This window comes from Cervus elaphus, chromosome 1 (genome assembly GCF_910594005.1).
Source record: "Cervus elaphus chromosome 1, mCerEla1.1, whole genome shotgun sequence".
Classification (NCBI taxonomy): domain Eukaryota; kingdom Metazoa; phylum Chordata; class Mammalia; order Artiodactyla; family Cervidae; genus Cervus; species Cervus elaphus.
Window position 1 is genome coordinate 88,952,887 of NC_057815.1, and position 17,419 is coordinate 88,970,305.

Genomic DNA, 17,419 nt, shown 5'->3' on the forward strand with positions numbered 1-17,419 from the left:
CTTCTTTTCCCTGAACTCCCGTCAGGGCACGTCAGAGGTCAACAGCTGCAGTAGCACGGGCTTCAGTCTCCCACAGATGGTGGTTTAGTTGCTCAGTCGTGTCCAACTCTTGGCGACCCCATGGCCTGCAGCCCGCCAAGCTCCTCTGCCCATGGGATTTTCCAAGCAAGAATCCTGGAGTGGGTGGCCAGATGGCAAATAGCCTTGGCAAGCACCCGTTTGTCATTGACACAGGGACCACGGTGGATAAGCTGACCCCCTCCTCCCCTCTCCTCCTCCCCTAGCACTTCCCCGAGCACCTGGACCACTTTGCAGAGAACATGGAGGACTTCTCCAACGACCTGTTCAGCAGTTTCTTTGATGACCCTGTGCTGGACGAGAAGAGCCCTCTCCTGGACATGGAACTGGACTCCCCCACGCCGGGCATCCAAGCTGAGCACAGCTACTCCCTGAGTGGGGACTCGGCGCCTCAGAGCCCCGCCATGCCCATCAAGATGGAAGACACCACCCAAGGTAAGAAGGGGTGGCAGGGCCCAGGACCCAGACCCAGAGAAGCCGCTCACAGCCACCTCTCAAGGGAGACCATCCACTGTGTTTCGGCTCTTCCTCAAGTCCAACCCAGAAGGCCCCTTGTAAAGAGGCTCTTCCACTGACTTGCTGAGCAAAGGGGTAGGTCCCAGACCGGCAGCAACACCTGGGAACTCGTTGGAAAGGCAGGTTCTTGGGTCCCACCCAGACCTGCCAGATCAGAAACCCTGTGGGGAGCATCCAGCCTTCCAGGTGACTCCGACTGATGCTTAGGTCCGAGAACCAGTCTTAGATGAAACAGCTGAGGGGGTGGGGTGGGGAGGATTAAACAGTAAGTGTGGACAAGTTACCAAGACTCTAGAACCTTACCGCCTCCTCACACTGTGAGGTCCTCTGAGACATTACCTGGGAGAGACACCTGCACCCTACTTTTATTCCCAAAGGTGGGATTCCCTAAAGCTCTCCTCTGCCCACCTCCTCCCCTTTTATGCAAAGGACTCTTTGAGTCTTTCCTCTCAGGTGATCAACATTGGAGAATGCCAGCCTGTGCCCTCCCTAGAAATAGTCTCTTTGGGCGTTTCCTCAGATACAGGTGGTGCTGGCTCCGTCCTTGTTTGGCTGGATAATCCTGGACTCAGCCTTTATAAGCCCCAGTTTCTTCATCTCAAATGGGAGTAACAGTAAACGTTTTGATAGCACTATCCAATTTACAGAGTACTTTCATGTTAATTATCTCGTTTATTTCTCACAACTCACAGGTGAGGTCAGAGTCACTTTTATCATACTCCCTATTTGTCTGGTAAGGAAAATGAGAATTCAGGGAAGCTGAGTTGTTTTGGTCACACACATAGTAAAATGCAGAGCAGGGACCTGGGAGCAAGCAGGCCCCCTGGTTCTAAACCTCATACCCTTGCCACCACCACACTTGCCAGCCTTAGTGGGCAGTAAGGGTACTGGCTTTGGTATGCATCCCAGTGCCTCCAGAAGCTGCTGTGTGACCTTGAATGAGTTGCTTAACCTCTCTGAGCCTCAGTTATCAAATGAAGACATAAATAGCTTGAGAATTCTGGCTACTATATATATATATGTGAAAGTGAAAGTGATAGTCACTCAGCCGTGTTCGAGACTTTGTGGACTGTAGCCCGCCAGCCTCCTCTGTCATGGAATTCTCCAGGCAAGAATACCGGAGTGGGTTGCCATTCCCTTCTCCTGCAGATCTTCCGGACCCAGAGATCGAACCCAGGTCTCCCACATTGCAGGTGAACTCTTTACTGTCTGAGCCACTAGGGAAGTCCCAATATAAATATATTTATGTGTGTCTATCTATCTATATATTTGTTGTTATTCAGTCGCTAAGTGTGTCTGACTCTTTGCGGCCCCATGGACTGCAGCACGCCGGGCTTCCCTGTCCTGCACCATCTCCATATATATAGTTTGCAGCTATTTCATTGTGTATATAAAGTCCTGTTAAGACGATAGTGGCTAGAACCATGAATAGGGTTTTTGTTCCTCCTTCTCTTCAGAGGACAATGGTCTTGAGTGGAGTCTTTTAATTTTCCCATCTATTAAGTGAACAGATGGCCCCCAGGGCTGATGGTAGGAATACACAAATTCACATGTATCAAGAGCTTAGAATTGGTCTCAGTGCAAGATGTGTGAGCTGCTTCTGAGGGTCTTTGAGATTCCCCATGGGCAGAGACGGGGCCCTTATGCCCCACCCATCCACCTACTGAGGGCTGGGACACCTACTGGGGCTTTAAGAGGCTCCAGGGCTGGTGGCTGTGGAGGTCCCAGCAGTTTCCCTACATGCCCTGACCTCAGCCCTGCCCTCTGGAGGTCACCTCAGTGGGGCCGCGGGCCCCAGCCTGGGGAAGGGCAGCGGGTGGGGTGGACCGCCTCCCAGCCCGGCAACTCCTGGCCACCCCAAGTCTATTTTTAGAGCAATTTGTCTGTGGGTCCTTTGCAGGGGGCGGCTTCCCGGAGGCCGGCAAGCTGGCCCTGTAATTTGGGAAGATTGTGGGTGTTCCTGGAGCCCAGGGGCGGGGGCCCTCAGCCTCCCTGCAGGGTGGGGCCTGGCCTCAGAGGTGGGATCAGGCGGCAGCTGACCCCTCTCCCCACCCATAACGGGCCTCAGAGCCTCCAGTCCCTCTGGCCCCTCCATGCCGGCTCCGGGCCAGGCGCCGGGGCCACCAGGAGCAGAGCTGACTTGGAGAGGAGGACTGTAGGCAACCATCAGGAAAGGGTGGGGGATGCCTGGCAGCCCTGTGGCCCAGATGAGGCCAGGAGGCCCACGAGGTGGACAGGAGGTGAACGCTGCCCTGATAAACCTGGGCATCACCCATCCTCCCATCCAGGCACCAGACGGTCCCGTGGATTCTTCCTTCTTATCTTGTCTCCAGGATGTTCTTCACCCCTGTTGCCACTGCCTTAGCATGTGCCGCCTTTCCTCTCTCCGGAAACAGCCTCCTAAAGGTCTCACCGCTTCTATCTCGCCTGCAGCCAGTCCAGTCTGCACTCAGAGGCAGAGTGATCTTTTTTAACCTTACAAACCCGAGCGTGCTTAAAGCCCTTCAGTGTCTCCTCGTTACCTTTAGGACGAAGTCACAGCTCTGAGTTCAGCCTCCAGGGCCGACCCATCCCTGCTGGCCTTTCTGACTCCATCTTCCCCCTTCCCTTTGCATTCTAACTGTGCTAAATTGCTTATGACTTTCTCCAGAGCCCCAGCACCTATCAAGGTGCTCATTAGATGTTTGCTGAGTAATTGTAATGTAATCGTATTCACAGTAGCTGCCATTTGTTGAACATTTACTTCTTGACCAGTACTTTTACAAATGAGGACGCTAAGGCTCAGAGAGGTTACACACCTTGCCTCAGGTCACACAGCCAGGCAGGAGGGGTCTGTTGTCCAAGCCCACTCTGTAAACGGCTGAATGAAGACGTTGCCTCCATCTGTTCTGGCCCCAGCCCCCTCTGCCCTCCCACCTCACCAGCACCGCCCCCCCGCCCTTCTCCTCCTGCCTCCCCATGCACCCTAACATCTCTCCACGGCCCCGTGCAGCACAGGGGCCAGGAGCGGGGCTGAGCCCCTGCTCTGGGAGCCCCCTGAGCCTGGGTCCCGCCCCCTTCCCTAGATGTGGACCACGGAGCATGGGTGCTGGGACACAAACTGTGCTCCGTCATGGTGAAGCGGGAGCAGAGCCCGGAGCTGCCCGTGGACCCGCTGGCCGCCTCCTCGGCCATGGCCGCTGCCGCCGCCATGGCCACCACCCCGCTGCTGGGCCTCAGCCCCCTGACCAGGCTGCCCGTCCCTCACCAGGTGAGCCTGGGGCCAGTTTACAGGGGCTGAGGGCGGGCGGAGGGGGGATGGAGCTCTGTAGGAAGGGCCATCCAAAACCCTGGGCTCCCCGGGGCTCTGAACAGGGAGCAGTGTGGCCCTCAGGAGCCTCCAGACTCTGTCTCTGCCCCCACCTTGGGCCACCCTTTCACCACCAAGACCAGACTCAAACCACAGGGGCCCTCACTGTGTGCAGAAGAAGATGAAGGGACCCAGGCAGGGCTGGGCATCAGGGACCCAGTCCAGGGTCTCAGGGTAGGAGACAGCCCAGGCCACTTAATTTTCTCAGTGTCTGGATTTTTAAAAACGAAGAAACACCTAAATGGAAATATAAAAATTATACCCTATTTCCATTGTTTATATTCATGAGATGAATATGTTTAACCTACGCTCACAGGCAGGCCCTCCCCCCATGAATGTCTAGATACCATCGCTTAGCTATAGAACCAAAGCGGACATCTGAAGACCCTTCTGGGGACATGAGGCCCAGACACCCGGCGCCTGGGAGAGGCCCTGCCTGGTCCCAGCTCTGGTCTCAGCTGTGTTCTGGGCGCGTTGCCTTCCTTCTTCATTCCTCAGCTTCCTTCTCTGTAGAATGGGAGCGTGAACTACAGCTAAGGGGCTCCTACTCTTGCATCTAAAACACAAGTTGTTGTTTAGTTGCTACGTTGTGTCCGACTCTTTGCGACCCCAGGGACTGTAGCCCACCAGGCTCCTTTGTCCACGGGATTTCCCAGGCAAGACTACTGGGGTGGGTTGTCATTTCTTTCTCCAGGGGATCTTCCCGACCCAGGGATGCGTAGCCGCATCTCCCACATTGGCAGGAGCATCCTTTACCACTGCGTCACTGGGATGCCCTTGGAATCCCTTGAGTCGGGGTTTGGCTGGCACTGCCCCCTGCTGGCCACACGGCTCAACTGCTCAAAACGCACGTGGCCCAAGGGCTTCCCAGGTGGTACCCTTGGTAAAAAACCTGCCGGACAGTGCCAGAGATGTAAGAGATATGAGTTTGATCCCTGAGTCGGGAAGATCCACCGGAGGAGGAAATGGCAACCCACTCCACTTCAGTATTCTTGCCTGGAGAATCCCATGGATGAGAGAGCCTGGGGTCGCAAAGAGTCAAGACATGACTGAAGCGACTTAGCACGCACGCAGAGGCAAGAAAGGGCATTCCCTCCTCCTCCACCAGGGACTGGGGGGTTCAGGGCTGGCTGCAGACCGGGAGGATCTTTGGGGACCATCTCCAGGGCTGGCTCTGCGACTCCTGAGACCTCCCCAGAGGAGGAAGGGAAGACAGGATGGCCGTGGACAAGGTCATGGAAGTTAGGCGCTGGCCTCAGAGGAGGGAACTGAGAGGTTAAGCAGCTTGCCCCACACTGCACAGTCAGATGAAATGGAGCTGCATTCCAGGCTCAGCCATCAGACCCCGAAGCCCACCTTTCCCACTCTAGTGAGGTCGCAACCCCCTAGCGGAAGGTGTGGGAACCAGGAGTTGGATGGCGGGAGAATGAGCCTGTGACCCACCGAAGTGGAATCACCCTATTGCGTCTCAGTCCTTTCATCTGTCACTTGAGGGCTCAGCTGGGATGTAGATCAGGGAATATCCAAGGTCCCAGCCAGCCTCACCCTCCCTTGATTCCGATTCATCTGCTGAAATTCAGGATTCTGGGTCCCACCTATGATATCATGACCTCTCTCTGCTGGCTTTGGACCTGGAGGGGAGAGATGGGCCTGAAATCCAGCACCCAACACAGTGTCTTCTCAAAAAGAACACCACTTATGTGCGTGTTGGTACTCCTGCATAGGAAGCTGATGTCCTTTCTGAAACAGCAGGCTGGAATGGAATAAAGAATGGTATAAAGAAATAGGAATGCGTGTTTGTTTAAAGCATTCATCTAATTCTACCTGTCCCTTGCTTAAAACCTATTGTGCGTGCGTGCTAAGTCACTTCAGTCATGTCCGACTCGTTGCAACCCCATGGACTGTAGCTCACCAGGCTCCTCTGTCCATGGGATTCTCCAGGCAAGAATACTGCAGTGGGTTGCCATGCCCTCCTCCAGGGGATCTTCCCCGCCGAGGGTTTGAACCCACGTCTCTTATGTCTCCTGCACTGGCAAGTGGTTGCTTTATTACTAGCAATACCTGGGAAGCCGCTGACACCCATTAGGGGTCCTCCTTGTTTCAGACTTCTTTCTCTGGCTTCTCCTCCTCCCGCCACATCCTCTCCCCAGATCTTCTGGTCTTGTGTCTGACCACTCCGCCTCTGACATAGAGCCTACCCTCTGCACACCCTCTGTCCTCACTATTTCCGGATCTAGCTGGGCTCTGTCTGGGCACTGTGCTTTTGCAGATGCTTTTTCCTCTATCTACGTGGAGTGCCTTTCCCCTCAGCCACGGCCTGCCCCACCCTGTATCTGGAATACTGCTGTTTATACTTCAGGACGCAGACTTCAGCTGCTCAGGGATGCTCAGGGACCTTTCTCTAATGCCTCCTTCATCTGCGCTGTGGTTCAGTGAACAGCTACAATCTGCCAGACGCGACATTATGTGGGTCTCCTGGCAACCCACATACCCAGCCTGCATGGCGTTCACCGCCGGTGTGGGGTCACCCTCCTCCAAAAAAGACGGCCCTGGCCTCAGAGGCCACAGGAAGCCCCTCTTCCCTGCACTCAGGAGCTACACGATGCCCCTTGGCCACCGCTGTCTTCCCTTAGGCCTGACTTGCCTTCTGTAAGCACAGGAACTTGTCTCTGCTCCCTCTGGGATATGCCTGGAACCCTGAGCCCAGCTACTTTCTTAATGCTGTAGGGCAGAACCCCCCAGGCCCAGGGAGGGTGGGAGGTTGGAGGGCCTGGTGGGGACAGGCCCCAGGAACAGCTGATGGAGCGGGCCCTGCCTCTTCCTCAGGCCCCAGGAGAGATGACTCAGCTGCCAGTGATCAAAGCCGAGCCCCAGGAGGTGAACCAGTTCCTCAAAGGGACACCAGGTGAGTGTGTCTGGAGAGGGGCTCTTCATCGCCAGTCCTGGACAGACCGCATCCCTTACCCCTTGGCTCAGCCCACCTGTCTCCCTTGACGTGTCCGTTTTCTCCCCGTAATAGTCTCTCCTCCCTTCTGTGCCCGTTCCCCATCCCTCCAGTCCCCTTCTTACTCGACAACTGTCACTATTATCACCACCTTCTCACCCTGTTTGCTACTTTCCCCTCCTATGATTCACTAACTGAAGTCCTCTCTGTAGCCATCAGCTCGTCCATCCATTCACCCATTTACTCATTTACCCGTCCATCTGTCCATCCTTGCATCTATCCATTCATCCACCCATCCAATGAGAGTACATTGGGCATCTCCTAGTTCCAGGAGCTGGGGACGCAGAGAGAGAAAACAGTCACTGTACCCGAGGAGCTGACACTGTAATGAGGATCCCAGACAAACCACCAATGACACAGTTGTGTTATGGGTTAAAGATGACAGATCCCAGGAAACACCTCCGCAGACCTGACAGGAGAGGAGAGAACAGAGGGAGCTTCTTGGATTGAGCAGGAGAAAAGGCTAACTTAATCTTTCCAATCCCACCTCATTCATTCATCCAACACTGATTAAGCAGCACCTGTGTATCAGGCCCTGGACTAAGCACCACAAGGTTTAGGAAGATGAATAAGGCCCAAATTTCACCCTCAAGTTACTCATAGCTTCTAAGAGAAGATGGAATTAACCAGAGGTAGAAAGGGACCAGTGTGAAAACACCTTACATTGTAGACTGCCCGTCATAAAGCATGGTCCCATCCCTTAGCCCATTGCATCCTCCCAGCTCCATATAGGGATTCCTTTCACCCCCCCATTCAACAGGAAAGTGAGGCTGGGAGATGTTAAATAAACATGAATATAGGTCGCATAGTTGTGGGGTACAACAGTCAGGACTTGAACTCAGGTCTGACTCCAAGTTCAGTGGTCTTTACAGTATGGCATCCACGAGAGGCAAATAAGAGCCAAAGAAGAGAGAGGGGACTCCTGTAGGAGGCAGCGGTGGGCAGAGCCCGGAAGGACGCAGCCGCTCCTCCTCCCAGTCTCAGCCCAGCTCTGCGGTGCAGTGGGCTCCAGATTCCCGTGTGTGCATGCACGCGTGCTCAGCTGTGTCTGACTCTGTGCGACCCCAGGGACTGTAGCCTTCCAGGCTCTTGGTCCTCTTGGCTCGGCTCAGGCCTCTTCCTGATGCTGCGGCCAAGAGAGGCAGCATGAAGGGCGTGTTGGGGAGAGCAGTGCTCTGGCAGGTCTGCTGAAAGCCCAGTGCCTGCTGCCCTGTTACCCTGAGGTTGGAAATGGACACCCTGGTGTTTTGAAATGGGAAGAAAGGGACAGAGGCTGTCGCTTGCCCTGCCTGATCCCCATGGGTCTCGCTGTGGGCAGACTCCGGTCATCTCCTGGGGTTGCCAAGTTGGAGGCTCACAGACCCTGAGCCCTTTGAAGTGAGGGTTTAGTCACTAAGCCGTGTCCGACTCTTGCAACCCCATGGACTGTAGCCAGCCAGGCTCCTCTATCCATGGGGTTTCCCAGGCAAGAACAGTGGATTGGGTTGCCACTTCCTTCTCCAGGGGATCTTCCCGACCCAGGGATCAAACCTGGGTCTCCTGCATCGCTGGCAACCTCCTGCATTGCAGGTGGAGTCTTTACTGACTGAGCTGCCAGGGAAAGGAGACCCGAGAATCCAGCCTCTGTGTTATCCCTGCCAAGTGTTAGCGTTAGTCGCTCAGTCATGTCCAACTCTGTGACCCCATGCATGGATTACACCAGGCTCCTCTGTCCGTGGAATTCTCCAGTAAAGAACACTGGAGTGCATAGCCATGCCCTTCTGCAGGGGATCTTCCCAACCCAAGGCTGGAACCCAGGTCTCCTGCATTGTAGGGGGATTCATTATCGTCTGAGCCACCAGGGAATCCCCACCAAGAACCAGGTTTAAAGGAGCTGGGCTCAGTGGAGTCGGGGATGGTGTGGCCCTCAGAAATTGTCTTCTGGGGTGTCAACTCTACTTTTTGACACGCTAGGGTCGAGGGGGGTGCTCCTGACATTATAGGGGTCAAGGCCTGAACAGTCTGCCCACATGCCTTCGGGACCAGCTTAGGCCTGCACTATGCTGAACTCTGTACCCCGGCTGACCTGGCTTCTCCTGCTCCCCACAGAGGACCTGGTGCAGATGCCTCCGACGCCCCCCAGCAGCCACGGCAGCGACAGCGACGGCTCCCAGAGTCCCCGCTCTCTGCCCCCCTCCAGCCCTATCCGGCCCATGGCCCGCTCCTCCACGGCCATCTCCACCTCTCCGCTCCTCACCGCCCCTCACGTAAGCAGCTGGGGCCGGACTGACCCCAGAGTCGAGGAATCCAGTGTCTGGGGGGAGCCCTAAGCCTGATCCCGACCCCCATCAGAACGCAGGAGGTGCCCGCCCCACAGATGGGAGTGAAGATCTTTTAATCGTGCTTGGGGATGAATAGGAAACAGGGGGAGAGTCCAAGAGGCCTGCTGAACCCGCTGGCGGCAGAGCTAAGTCTAGAACTTGACATTCCTGACCTCCAGAGGGACGGCCCAGGCTGCCTCCAAGGAGCACTGTTTGAAGAGCAAAGTTCAGGAGGCCCAGAAGCCCTGGGATGGGTGGGGGACACCTCAGGTCTAGAGGTGGTAGGTGTCCGAAGTGGGTGCTGTTCAGGGGGCCCTGGACAAGTAAGCACTGAGGCTGTGGATTCTGCGATGGGATCTAGGGACCAGCCCTTCCCAACAATATACTGAGGGCCTAACGTGCCAGGCTGCCAGCAACATCCTCAGCACTTGTGACCTGTTACTGGATTTAATTCAGATCCGCCCCTCTTGCAGATGAGGAAACTGAGGTTCAGTGAGCTGGGTGCCTTGCCCAGGTCTTGCCGAGGGTAAATGGCCGAGCTCGGATTTGAATGCAGGGCTGTCTGGTTCCTAACTAGTACATCCTCTTTGCTGCAGAAATTACAGGGGACGTCGGGGCCGCTGCTCCTGACGGAGGAGGAGAAGCGCACCCTGGTTGCTGAGGGCTACCCCATCCCCACCAAACTGCCCCTCACCAAAGCTGAGGAGAAGGCCTTGAAGAGGGTCCGGAGGAAAATCAAGAACAAGGTAAAGCAAGAGGCAGACCCTGGCCCTGCCCTGGGGCTTCCGTGGGGGCGGTGGGGGTCTCTGCTCCCCTGGCCATGCCAGTCCTGAAAATGGGGAGCCCAGGGAGTGGATGCGTGGCCTGGTAACCCTGTGAGGGACAGGGAAGCCTGGCCTACTGCGGTCCACAGGGTCACGGAGAGCCGGATGCAGCTCCGTGATTGAACAATAACAACTCCCGCTGGGGGCTTCCCCCTCTAGATCTCAGCCCAGGAGAGCCGCCGTAAGAAGAAGGAGTACGTGGAGTGTCTAGAAAAGAAGTAAGAGGCCTGGGGCTGGTGGACAGCCCGGGTGGCCTGGGCTCCGCTCCCCAACCTGGCTTCCTCTCCCACCCTCTCAGGGGCTGGGTGGGGGGCATGGGGAGGAGGATGCTGGTGGGCAGGGCAAAGTGGGCAGCAGAGAGACTTCCCTGGTGGTCCAGTGGTTACGACTCCTGGTCGGGGACTAAGATTCTGCGTGCCACACACCATGTGACCCCAAAATGGGGCGGGGGGGGAGTCAGATCTGGGGGCTGCCGCTGAGCTTGTGCCTGCTTGGCCCCCACAGGGTGGAGACGTTTACATCTGAGAACAATGAACTGTGGAAGAAGGTGGAAACCCTGGAGAATGCCAACAGGTGGGTAGTGCCACCTGTGTTCCCCTCTGGCCCCCTGCCCTCCACAGCCAGTGGCTGGCTCTGGCATAGCTCTGGGAGGCAGGAGGGAGGACAGGCCACTGAGTTGAGGGTGATGCAAATCCCAGACACAGGGAGCCTGTGGCCTGGGACCCTCAGTTTCCCATCCTCCTTTATCCATTCAGAACTCTAGATACCAGACGGGGCTGGCGAGATGCTTAAATGAGGTAATACAGGCCAGCAATAGCAGCAGCCTCTGGGCATTTGTTGAAGTGCTTTGTGCTCAGGCCTCGTGCCAGCCCTGCTGAATCTGGGGAAGGTTCCACAGCCCATGTGTTAACAAGCCCTCAGGTTAATTCTGAGGCACCCTGAAGTTAGAGCCCTGGTGTACATGTTTACGACTCAAAGTGAGTTTCTCAGCCCAGCACGTCAACATCAGCTAGGGGCTTGCAGAAATGCAGAATCTCGGGCCTCTCCCCACACTTAACTTGAATCAGAATCTGCATTTCAGCAACACCCTTAAGTGATTCACGCGCACGACTAAGTTTGAGAAACAGTCTGGAGCCCACACAGGGCCTGGCATGTGGTGGCCACGGAAAGTCACGACTCCGGGGGCGTTTTTTGTGATCTTGGGAAAACTGTAACACGTCTCTGGGCCCCAGTTTCTCTGTCTGCATGGAGACGATGGAAGCGGTATCTCCCCAGATTCGTGTGACGATGCCATGAGACCTAGCAAGTATAGGGCCTGCACCGTCCTTGGCATTTGAGAATGCTCCCTTCATGTTAACTTTTCTTCTTCTCTTTTTCTGGCTGTTATTCTGAATTCTTGTTAGTGACCAGTCATGAGCCCACAGTAGGTCTTTAATAATTGTTCGCTGGGAGTAATTAAAACGGCAGCCAGCAGCTGGTAGGGAGCAGGTGCTCAACAGAAGGCTTTTTCCTTCTTTCCTTCCTTCTCCCCCAGCTTCTCCAGCGGGATCCAGCCACTCCCCTGACTGACCTGGAGAATGCCCCCCTGACTCAGGGAAGAGGGGTGGGAGCCCTCGCCCCTCACCCCCTTCCTCTGGCCCAGATTCCGCTCTGGTCCTAAATAGGGCCAGGCCCTTGGAGCTATTTCGCCACCTGCTGTACATTCTGGGAACTGCAACCGCATGGACTGGCTGGGCGGGAGGGAAGAGATGATTCAACATTTCTTCACCAAGGGTGGGCTGATTCCTTGCTGGGGAGGACCCAGTCCCTGCCCTCAGGGAGCCCCCACAGTTAGCGAAAGAGACTGACGTGGATGTTCAGCCGCTCAGCCGTGTTCAGACACGTTAGATTTCCTCTCTTTGCGACGCTGTGTAATGACATACAAATTTGTAAATAAATGAAGTGTTACAGGTGCTGTGATAAAAGCAAAAACAGCGACAAAATTAACAAAAATGGTAGCTACCATTCCCCGCATGCTCACTCCTCACCATGTACCAGGCCGCTGCCAGACACGTCCTCCTTATCAGCTCAGGGTAGAAGGAGGGAAGGTCAGTTTAGCTATGGCTGGTGCAGGGTTAAAGAAAAAAAAGAAGGTGACCTCAGCCCAGGTGAGCTAGACCTGCCTCCAACCTCCGCTTTGGCCAAGAGAAGCCTCACGGGGCCCCTCTGAGCTCCCACAGGGTGACCCAGTTATTCACCGTGAAGCGGGCGCCAGGTGCCTCGGCCACGCCACAGAGGAGCCAAGCGGGAAGTGACCTTTTTCTGCCTTGAGTGAAGCGGGCACCTCGTGTGGAAGCCAAGGCTAGAGCCAGCCCAGGGGCCCCCACCCCCACCCCGCACCCGGGGGGAGCTCCAGGAGGCAGGGATGCCTGCGGGCTGGGTCAGAGCCGCCGGGTGACCGCTCTGCCCCCCTTAGGACTCTGCTCCAGCAGCTGCAGAAACTCCAGACTCTGGTCACCAACAAGATCTCCAGACCTTACAAGATGGCCGCCACCCAGACTGGGACCTGCCTCATGGTAGGTCACTGTCCCCTCACCACAGAGCCGCCGGCGGCCCGGTCTTCCCCCCGGCCGGTTTTCAGGGGAGTTGGGGGTGGGGGGCGGCGTGCAGAGCTTTCAGGGACCGGCAATATTGTCGGCAGCGTCACCAGGGTCAAATATCCTCCCAGCCTCTTTCACCAAAGCCCATGGAACCTTCCGGAACATGACCTTCCCTGACTGGTTCTGACACGGTGTGGATGTGTAGTGACTCACAGGAACCCTGCTAGGGGATGACAGGCCAAGCGCCGTGAGGAGGCAGCCCCTGAGGAGGAGGCCGCCCCTGAGGAGCCAGTCGGGGGATGGGCCTGGGGCGACGCGGGGGAAGTATGGACCTGTCTCTCTCTAGCGTGTGTGGCGGGGTGCCCAGGCTGTGGCCTCGGCCTCTGCCGGCTTCTTTTCCGCGTTCCCTATAGCTGTATAGCCTGTTGCCTCCGGGTTAATCACTGCCCCCGGGCCCTCTGAGATCCTCGAGCTGACAGGTGGCAAAGCCGGAGTAGAGGCAGGTGTTAGTTTGGGCTCGGTGACTCTTATTAGCTCCCCATGCTGGCCAGTCTTCCTGGGAACCCTGCTGGGGATCTGGTGTGAAGATATGTCCCCGTCCCTTGCCCCAGCCTCAATCTCCTCCAGCACCTACCCCTTCCTTCCTTTCCTGATTCCTTCCCACCCCAGAGGTGATAGCCACACTGGCCAACTCCCTCTCTTTTTCAATGCTGCCTGGGGTGGCCTCTCTCCAATGGGCTGAGATGGCCTGACAGCCTTCACCTTCTCCTCCACCACATGGGCTCTGGGAGCAGATTTCCTGAAAAAAATGATGAGCCTTTGGCCCCCACTGGCTCATGGTGGGGGAGGGGGAGGGCTTTGGGGGTGGCCTGGGTTGCAGCCCTCCCCTGGCCCGGCTCTGCCCACCACACTCTCTCCACTTCCAGGTGGCAGCCTTGTGCTTCGTCCTGGTGCTGGGCTCCCTCGTGCCCTGCCTCCCTGCGTTCTCCTCTGGCTCCCAGACTGTGAAGGAAGACCCGATGGCCGCTGACAGCCTCTACACCGCCAGTCAGAGTGAGTGCCCCAAGCAGGGCTGCCCTCCCCCCACACCAGCCCCAGCTTCCGGGCAGAAGACAGACGCAAGTGAGGAGCCAGGTCCGGGGCTGACTCGTTGCACCTTCCCATTTTGCAGATGGGGAAACTGAGGCCCTTCCCGAGGGTCTACGATTTGTTCAATGTTAGTTATAGAATTAGGACCACAATGCAGAGCCCCTGATTCCCAGCCCACCCAGGAGTGGCTTGGCCAGCGGGGGGCAAGGGGGGAAGGTTTAGGGAATAACAAGAATGTTCCCACCCTATCCCCCATGTATTATGGTGCCAGCTGGTAGGGGGCATCTGCTAAGCCACCATCAGTGTTTTTCAACTGGGATAGCAAGTGAGTTTCAGCTCCAGGGCCATTTTCCATAAGATGGTGGTGGCTGCATGAAGCACTGCTAAAGACTCTGAGGCCCCGTTCAGGATCAACAGGAAGGGGTGGTGAGATCCACGGGTAATGTCTGTCACGGGCAGAAGCGTGGGGCTGAGCTAGTTACCACCCCGCGGGGCTTGTGAGGACTGTTAAGAACATGGAGTTTCCCAGTCAGTCATATCTGCCCCTCGCTAAGCGTGTGAGCTCGGGCGTGTGTCTGAAGCATGCTAAATTTTAATCTCTTATCTCGAAAATGGGAGTTACCAGTTCCACGCTTATTGAGCATGTTTGCTCTGAAGACTGAATGACATGGTGCATGAAGGCTCTCGGTACAGTTCCTGGTACACAGCAGGCTCTTACTAAATGAACACCAGTTGCTCCCTTTTTGATGAGCTTGAAAAAGGAGAGAAAAGACATGACATGCAGTGGCAAGGGGAGAACCGGCACAGGGGGCAGCAAAGAACAGTGTGGGTTTCCGGAGGCAGAGGATACTTCAGACAGACCTCCAGAGGGACTTCCAGACGGTCCCTCGTCGCCTCCTGGAGCGAGTCATCCAGCAGGGCAGGAGGAGGAAAAGGAAACAGATGGGAGGTTGGGGAGAGAGAGAGCTAGGCGCTGGGGAGGAGTGAGTTTCTAGAAGGAGGGATGCTGCGGGGAGAATGAGTTGGGCCTGCAGGCCCTTGAGGGGAGGGAGCAGCCTTGGGGAGGGTTAGGGGAAGAGGAAGCAGAGGCGGGGAGTGAAAACCCCTCCCTGGACCAGATCAGCCCGGAGAAGGAGAGGAGAGGTAGTTGCTGAGGGAGGTGGGTGGCAGAGATGCCAGATCCTGAGCGGCACGTGTCCGTTTTCTCAAGGCCAGGGGGGTCTGTGTGATGGGAGGCACAGGGGACCTTGAAGAGGAAGGAATGGAAATTGGGGGAGTGGGATTAGGGGGAGGAGGAGGGGTGTTGATGGACAAAAGCAGAGTCAGAGGAGCGCAGGAATGAATGAGCCCCTCGGAGTGAACGAGGTGGGTTTCAGGCTCAGGGTCCGCACAGGACTGGGCGAAGGGGAGGAGGTGACCCCTGGAGCAGGCTGGCCCGTGGAGCTGGGGCAGCGCACAGATCCAGGGGCCCTGCCCAGGCAGACCGTGAGGTCAGGGCCCTGAGGGTGAGGAGGGTGCTGGCGGATCCTGGAGTCAGGCGGGGCCGGGGTCTGCAGCTCAGCCACCGTGCATCATCCTTAGTCTGGGACAACATCCCTGACCACCTGGAGCCTCAGTGACCTGTTCTGTGAAATGGACCTAAAAACATCTCATTCCAAGAGTTTCTGTTAATGATTTGATATAGGTTAAAGGATGCCAACAATGTCTGATAGGCATGGTAGATATCCAACAAATGTGTTTTCTCTTTTTCTCATCTCCCTGAGGGGTAAACTGGGGCCTCAAATAGGGGAAAGGTTTATTCAAGGTCTCACAGGAAGGGAGTGGTTCAGTAGGATGAGCCAGCTCTCAGATGCCCCAGCCCAGTGCCCTCTGCTTAGGGAGCGTTAACTCGCTCTGAGCACAGTTTCAGTCACTCTGTTATCTCACTGAAACCTCATATCAACAGGAGGTTGGCCCCTAGTATTCCTATTTTACAGATGAGCAAGCTCAGAAAGGTGAAAGCAAAGGCATGGTTTGCCTGCAGTCACACAGCTGGGAATCATTAGGGCTGGATTCAGATCCAGGCCTGAAAGAGTCCAGGGCCCAGGTTCTTGACCCCTGGGCCCTGAATGCAGCCTAGACCGGGAGGGAGCCTTGGCACCGTGGCTCACCCTGAGCTCCTTCTCCAGTGCCCTCCCGGAGCCTCCTGTTCTACGACGAGGGAGCAGGCTCATGGGAGGATGGCCGCAGTGCCCTGCTGCCCGTGGAGCCCCCGGATGGCTGGGAGATCAAGCCCGGGGGGCCGGTGGAGCAGCGGCCCCAGGACCACCTGCAACATGACCACCGGGACAGCACCCACGAGACCAGCAAGTACCTGAGTGAGGCCTGGCCGAAGGACGTCGGCGGGAACAGCACGAGCCCTGACTTCTCCCACCCTAAGGAGTGGTTCCATGAGAGGTGGGTGGGCGGCCCCTTCCCTCCCTGGGGTCCCAGGCTCCACCCAGCCTCCGCCCACCCCTGGTCCCCGCGTTGTCAGCCACACCCTCCCACGGCCCCCATCCCTCCCAAGTCCAAACCCAGCTTGCAGAGGGGCAAGAGGGTCCTCCCCAGACAGAGTCACCCCTGACTTCTCTTCTCTCTCCAGGGATCTGGGCCCCAACACCACCATCAAGCTCTCCTAGGCTGTGCCAAGACCCAGGACACAGGGCGTACCTCTGGTACTCAGAAGAGGGGTCGTCCTGCTCACCAACCCGGATCCGGCTCGTACCCCTGCCCCCTGGGGTCCCATCCCAGGAGAAAGGGTTCCACTCCCCCCGCCCACCAGCCCCTCTTTGCCCTAGATCTTGACCGGGGCCCCCCTTCCCCCCCCCATTTGGACTGTTCCCTTGGGCCAACCACTGTGTTCTCACCCCCTCCCTCCCACAACCATCCGTCCTTCTTAGATAAACCACTCACTGAGTCACCCACCTCCTTTCTCATAATGACCAAGAGGACCACTGCCTCCCTGCCCCACCCCGACCACATACACACACAGACACATCAACAGACCGACCCACTAAGCCCCTCCCCTCCCCCCCACTGTACAGAGACCAAGAACAGAAATTGTTTGTAAATAATGAACCTTATTTTTTATTATTGCCGATCCCTAAGATATTGTATTTTACAAGTCTCCCTCCTACCTTCAACCCTCCCTTGTTTTGTATTTTATGAAGTTAGTGCGGGCTTTGCTGCTCCCTGGCCCAGGGGAGAGGGTCCCCCCCAACCCCTCACCTGGCCTCCCCCCTGCCGCTGCCCAAGCCGCTGGGCCTTTTTAATTGCCAAACCGCTTCACCCATCAGCTCAGCACATGCTTTAAGAAGGCAAAAGTAAAAAAAAAAAAAATGATGCAGCATCAATCCCCGACTTTGTGCCTTTCTTCATGGGAGGGGTCGTGGGGGGTGGGACTGGAGATGAAGGAACAAGAAGGGTAAGTTTATCTGGGGGCTTCCCAAGGGGCACTAGTGGTAAAGAACCCGCCTGCCAACGCAGGAGACATAAGAGATGCCGGTTTGATCCCTAGATCGGGAAGATCCCTTGGAGGATGGATGGCTACTCACTCCAGTGTTCTTGCCTAGAGAATCCCATGGATAGAGGAGCCTGGTGGGCTATGGTCCATAGGGTCGCACAGAGTTGGACAGGTCTGTCGGACAGGAACAGGGACT

General features: G+C 56.5%; 1 protein-coding gene across 1 annotated transcript in view; it reads left to right on the forward strand.

Moving 5' to 3' along the window:
• The window catches only part of CREB3L1 (cAMP responsive element binding protein 3 like 1), a 37,450-nt gene extending 20,337 nt beyond the window's left edge, over positions 1 to 17,113 (forward strand). Inside the window, exons 2-12 of the mRNA XM_043910605.1 lie at positions 285 to 513; positions 3,660 to 3,844; positions 6,770 to 6,848; positions 9,036 to 9,193; positions 9,844 to 9,993; positions 10,231 to 10,289; positions 10,576 to 10,644; positions 12,527 to 12,626; positions 13,577 to 13,703; positions 15,908 to 16,175; positions 16,363 to 17,113. Of these exons, the coding sequence (XP_043766540.1) occupies positions 285 to 513; positions 3,660 to 3,844; positions 6,770 to 6,848; positions 9,036 to 9,193; positions 9,844 to 9,993; positions 10,231 to 10,289; positions 10,576 to 10,644; positions 12,527 to 12,626; positions 13,577 to 13,703; positions 15,908 to 16,175; positions 16,363 to 16,399 (1,461 nt within the window). The 3' untranslated portion in view covers positions 16,400 to 17,113. The remainder of the gene's footprint in view (positions 1 to 284; positions 514 to 3,659; positions 3,845 to 6,769; positions 6,849 to 9,035; positions 9,194 to 9,843; positions 9,994 to 10,230; positions 10,290 to 10,575; positions 10,645 to 12,526; positions 12,627 to 13,576; positions 13,704 to 15,907; positions 16,176 to 16,362) is intronic.
• The last annotated feature ends 306 nt before the right edge of the window (positions 17,114 to 17,419 follow it).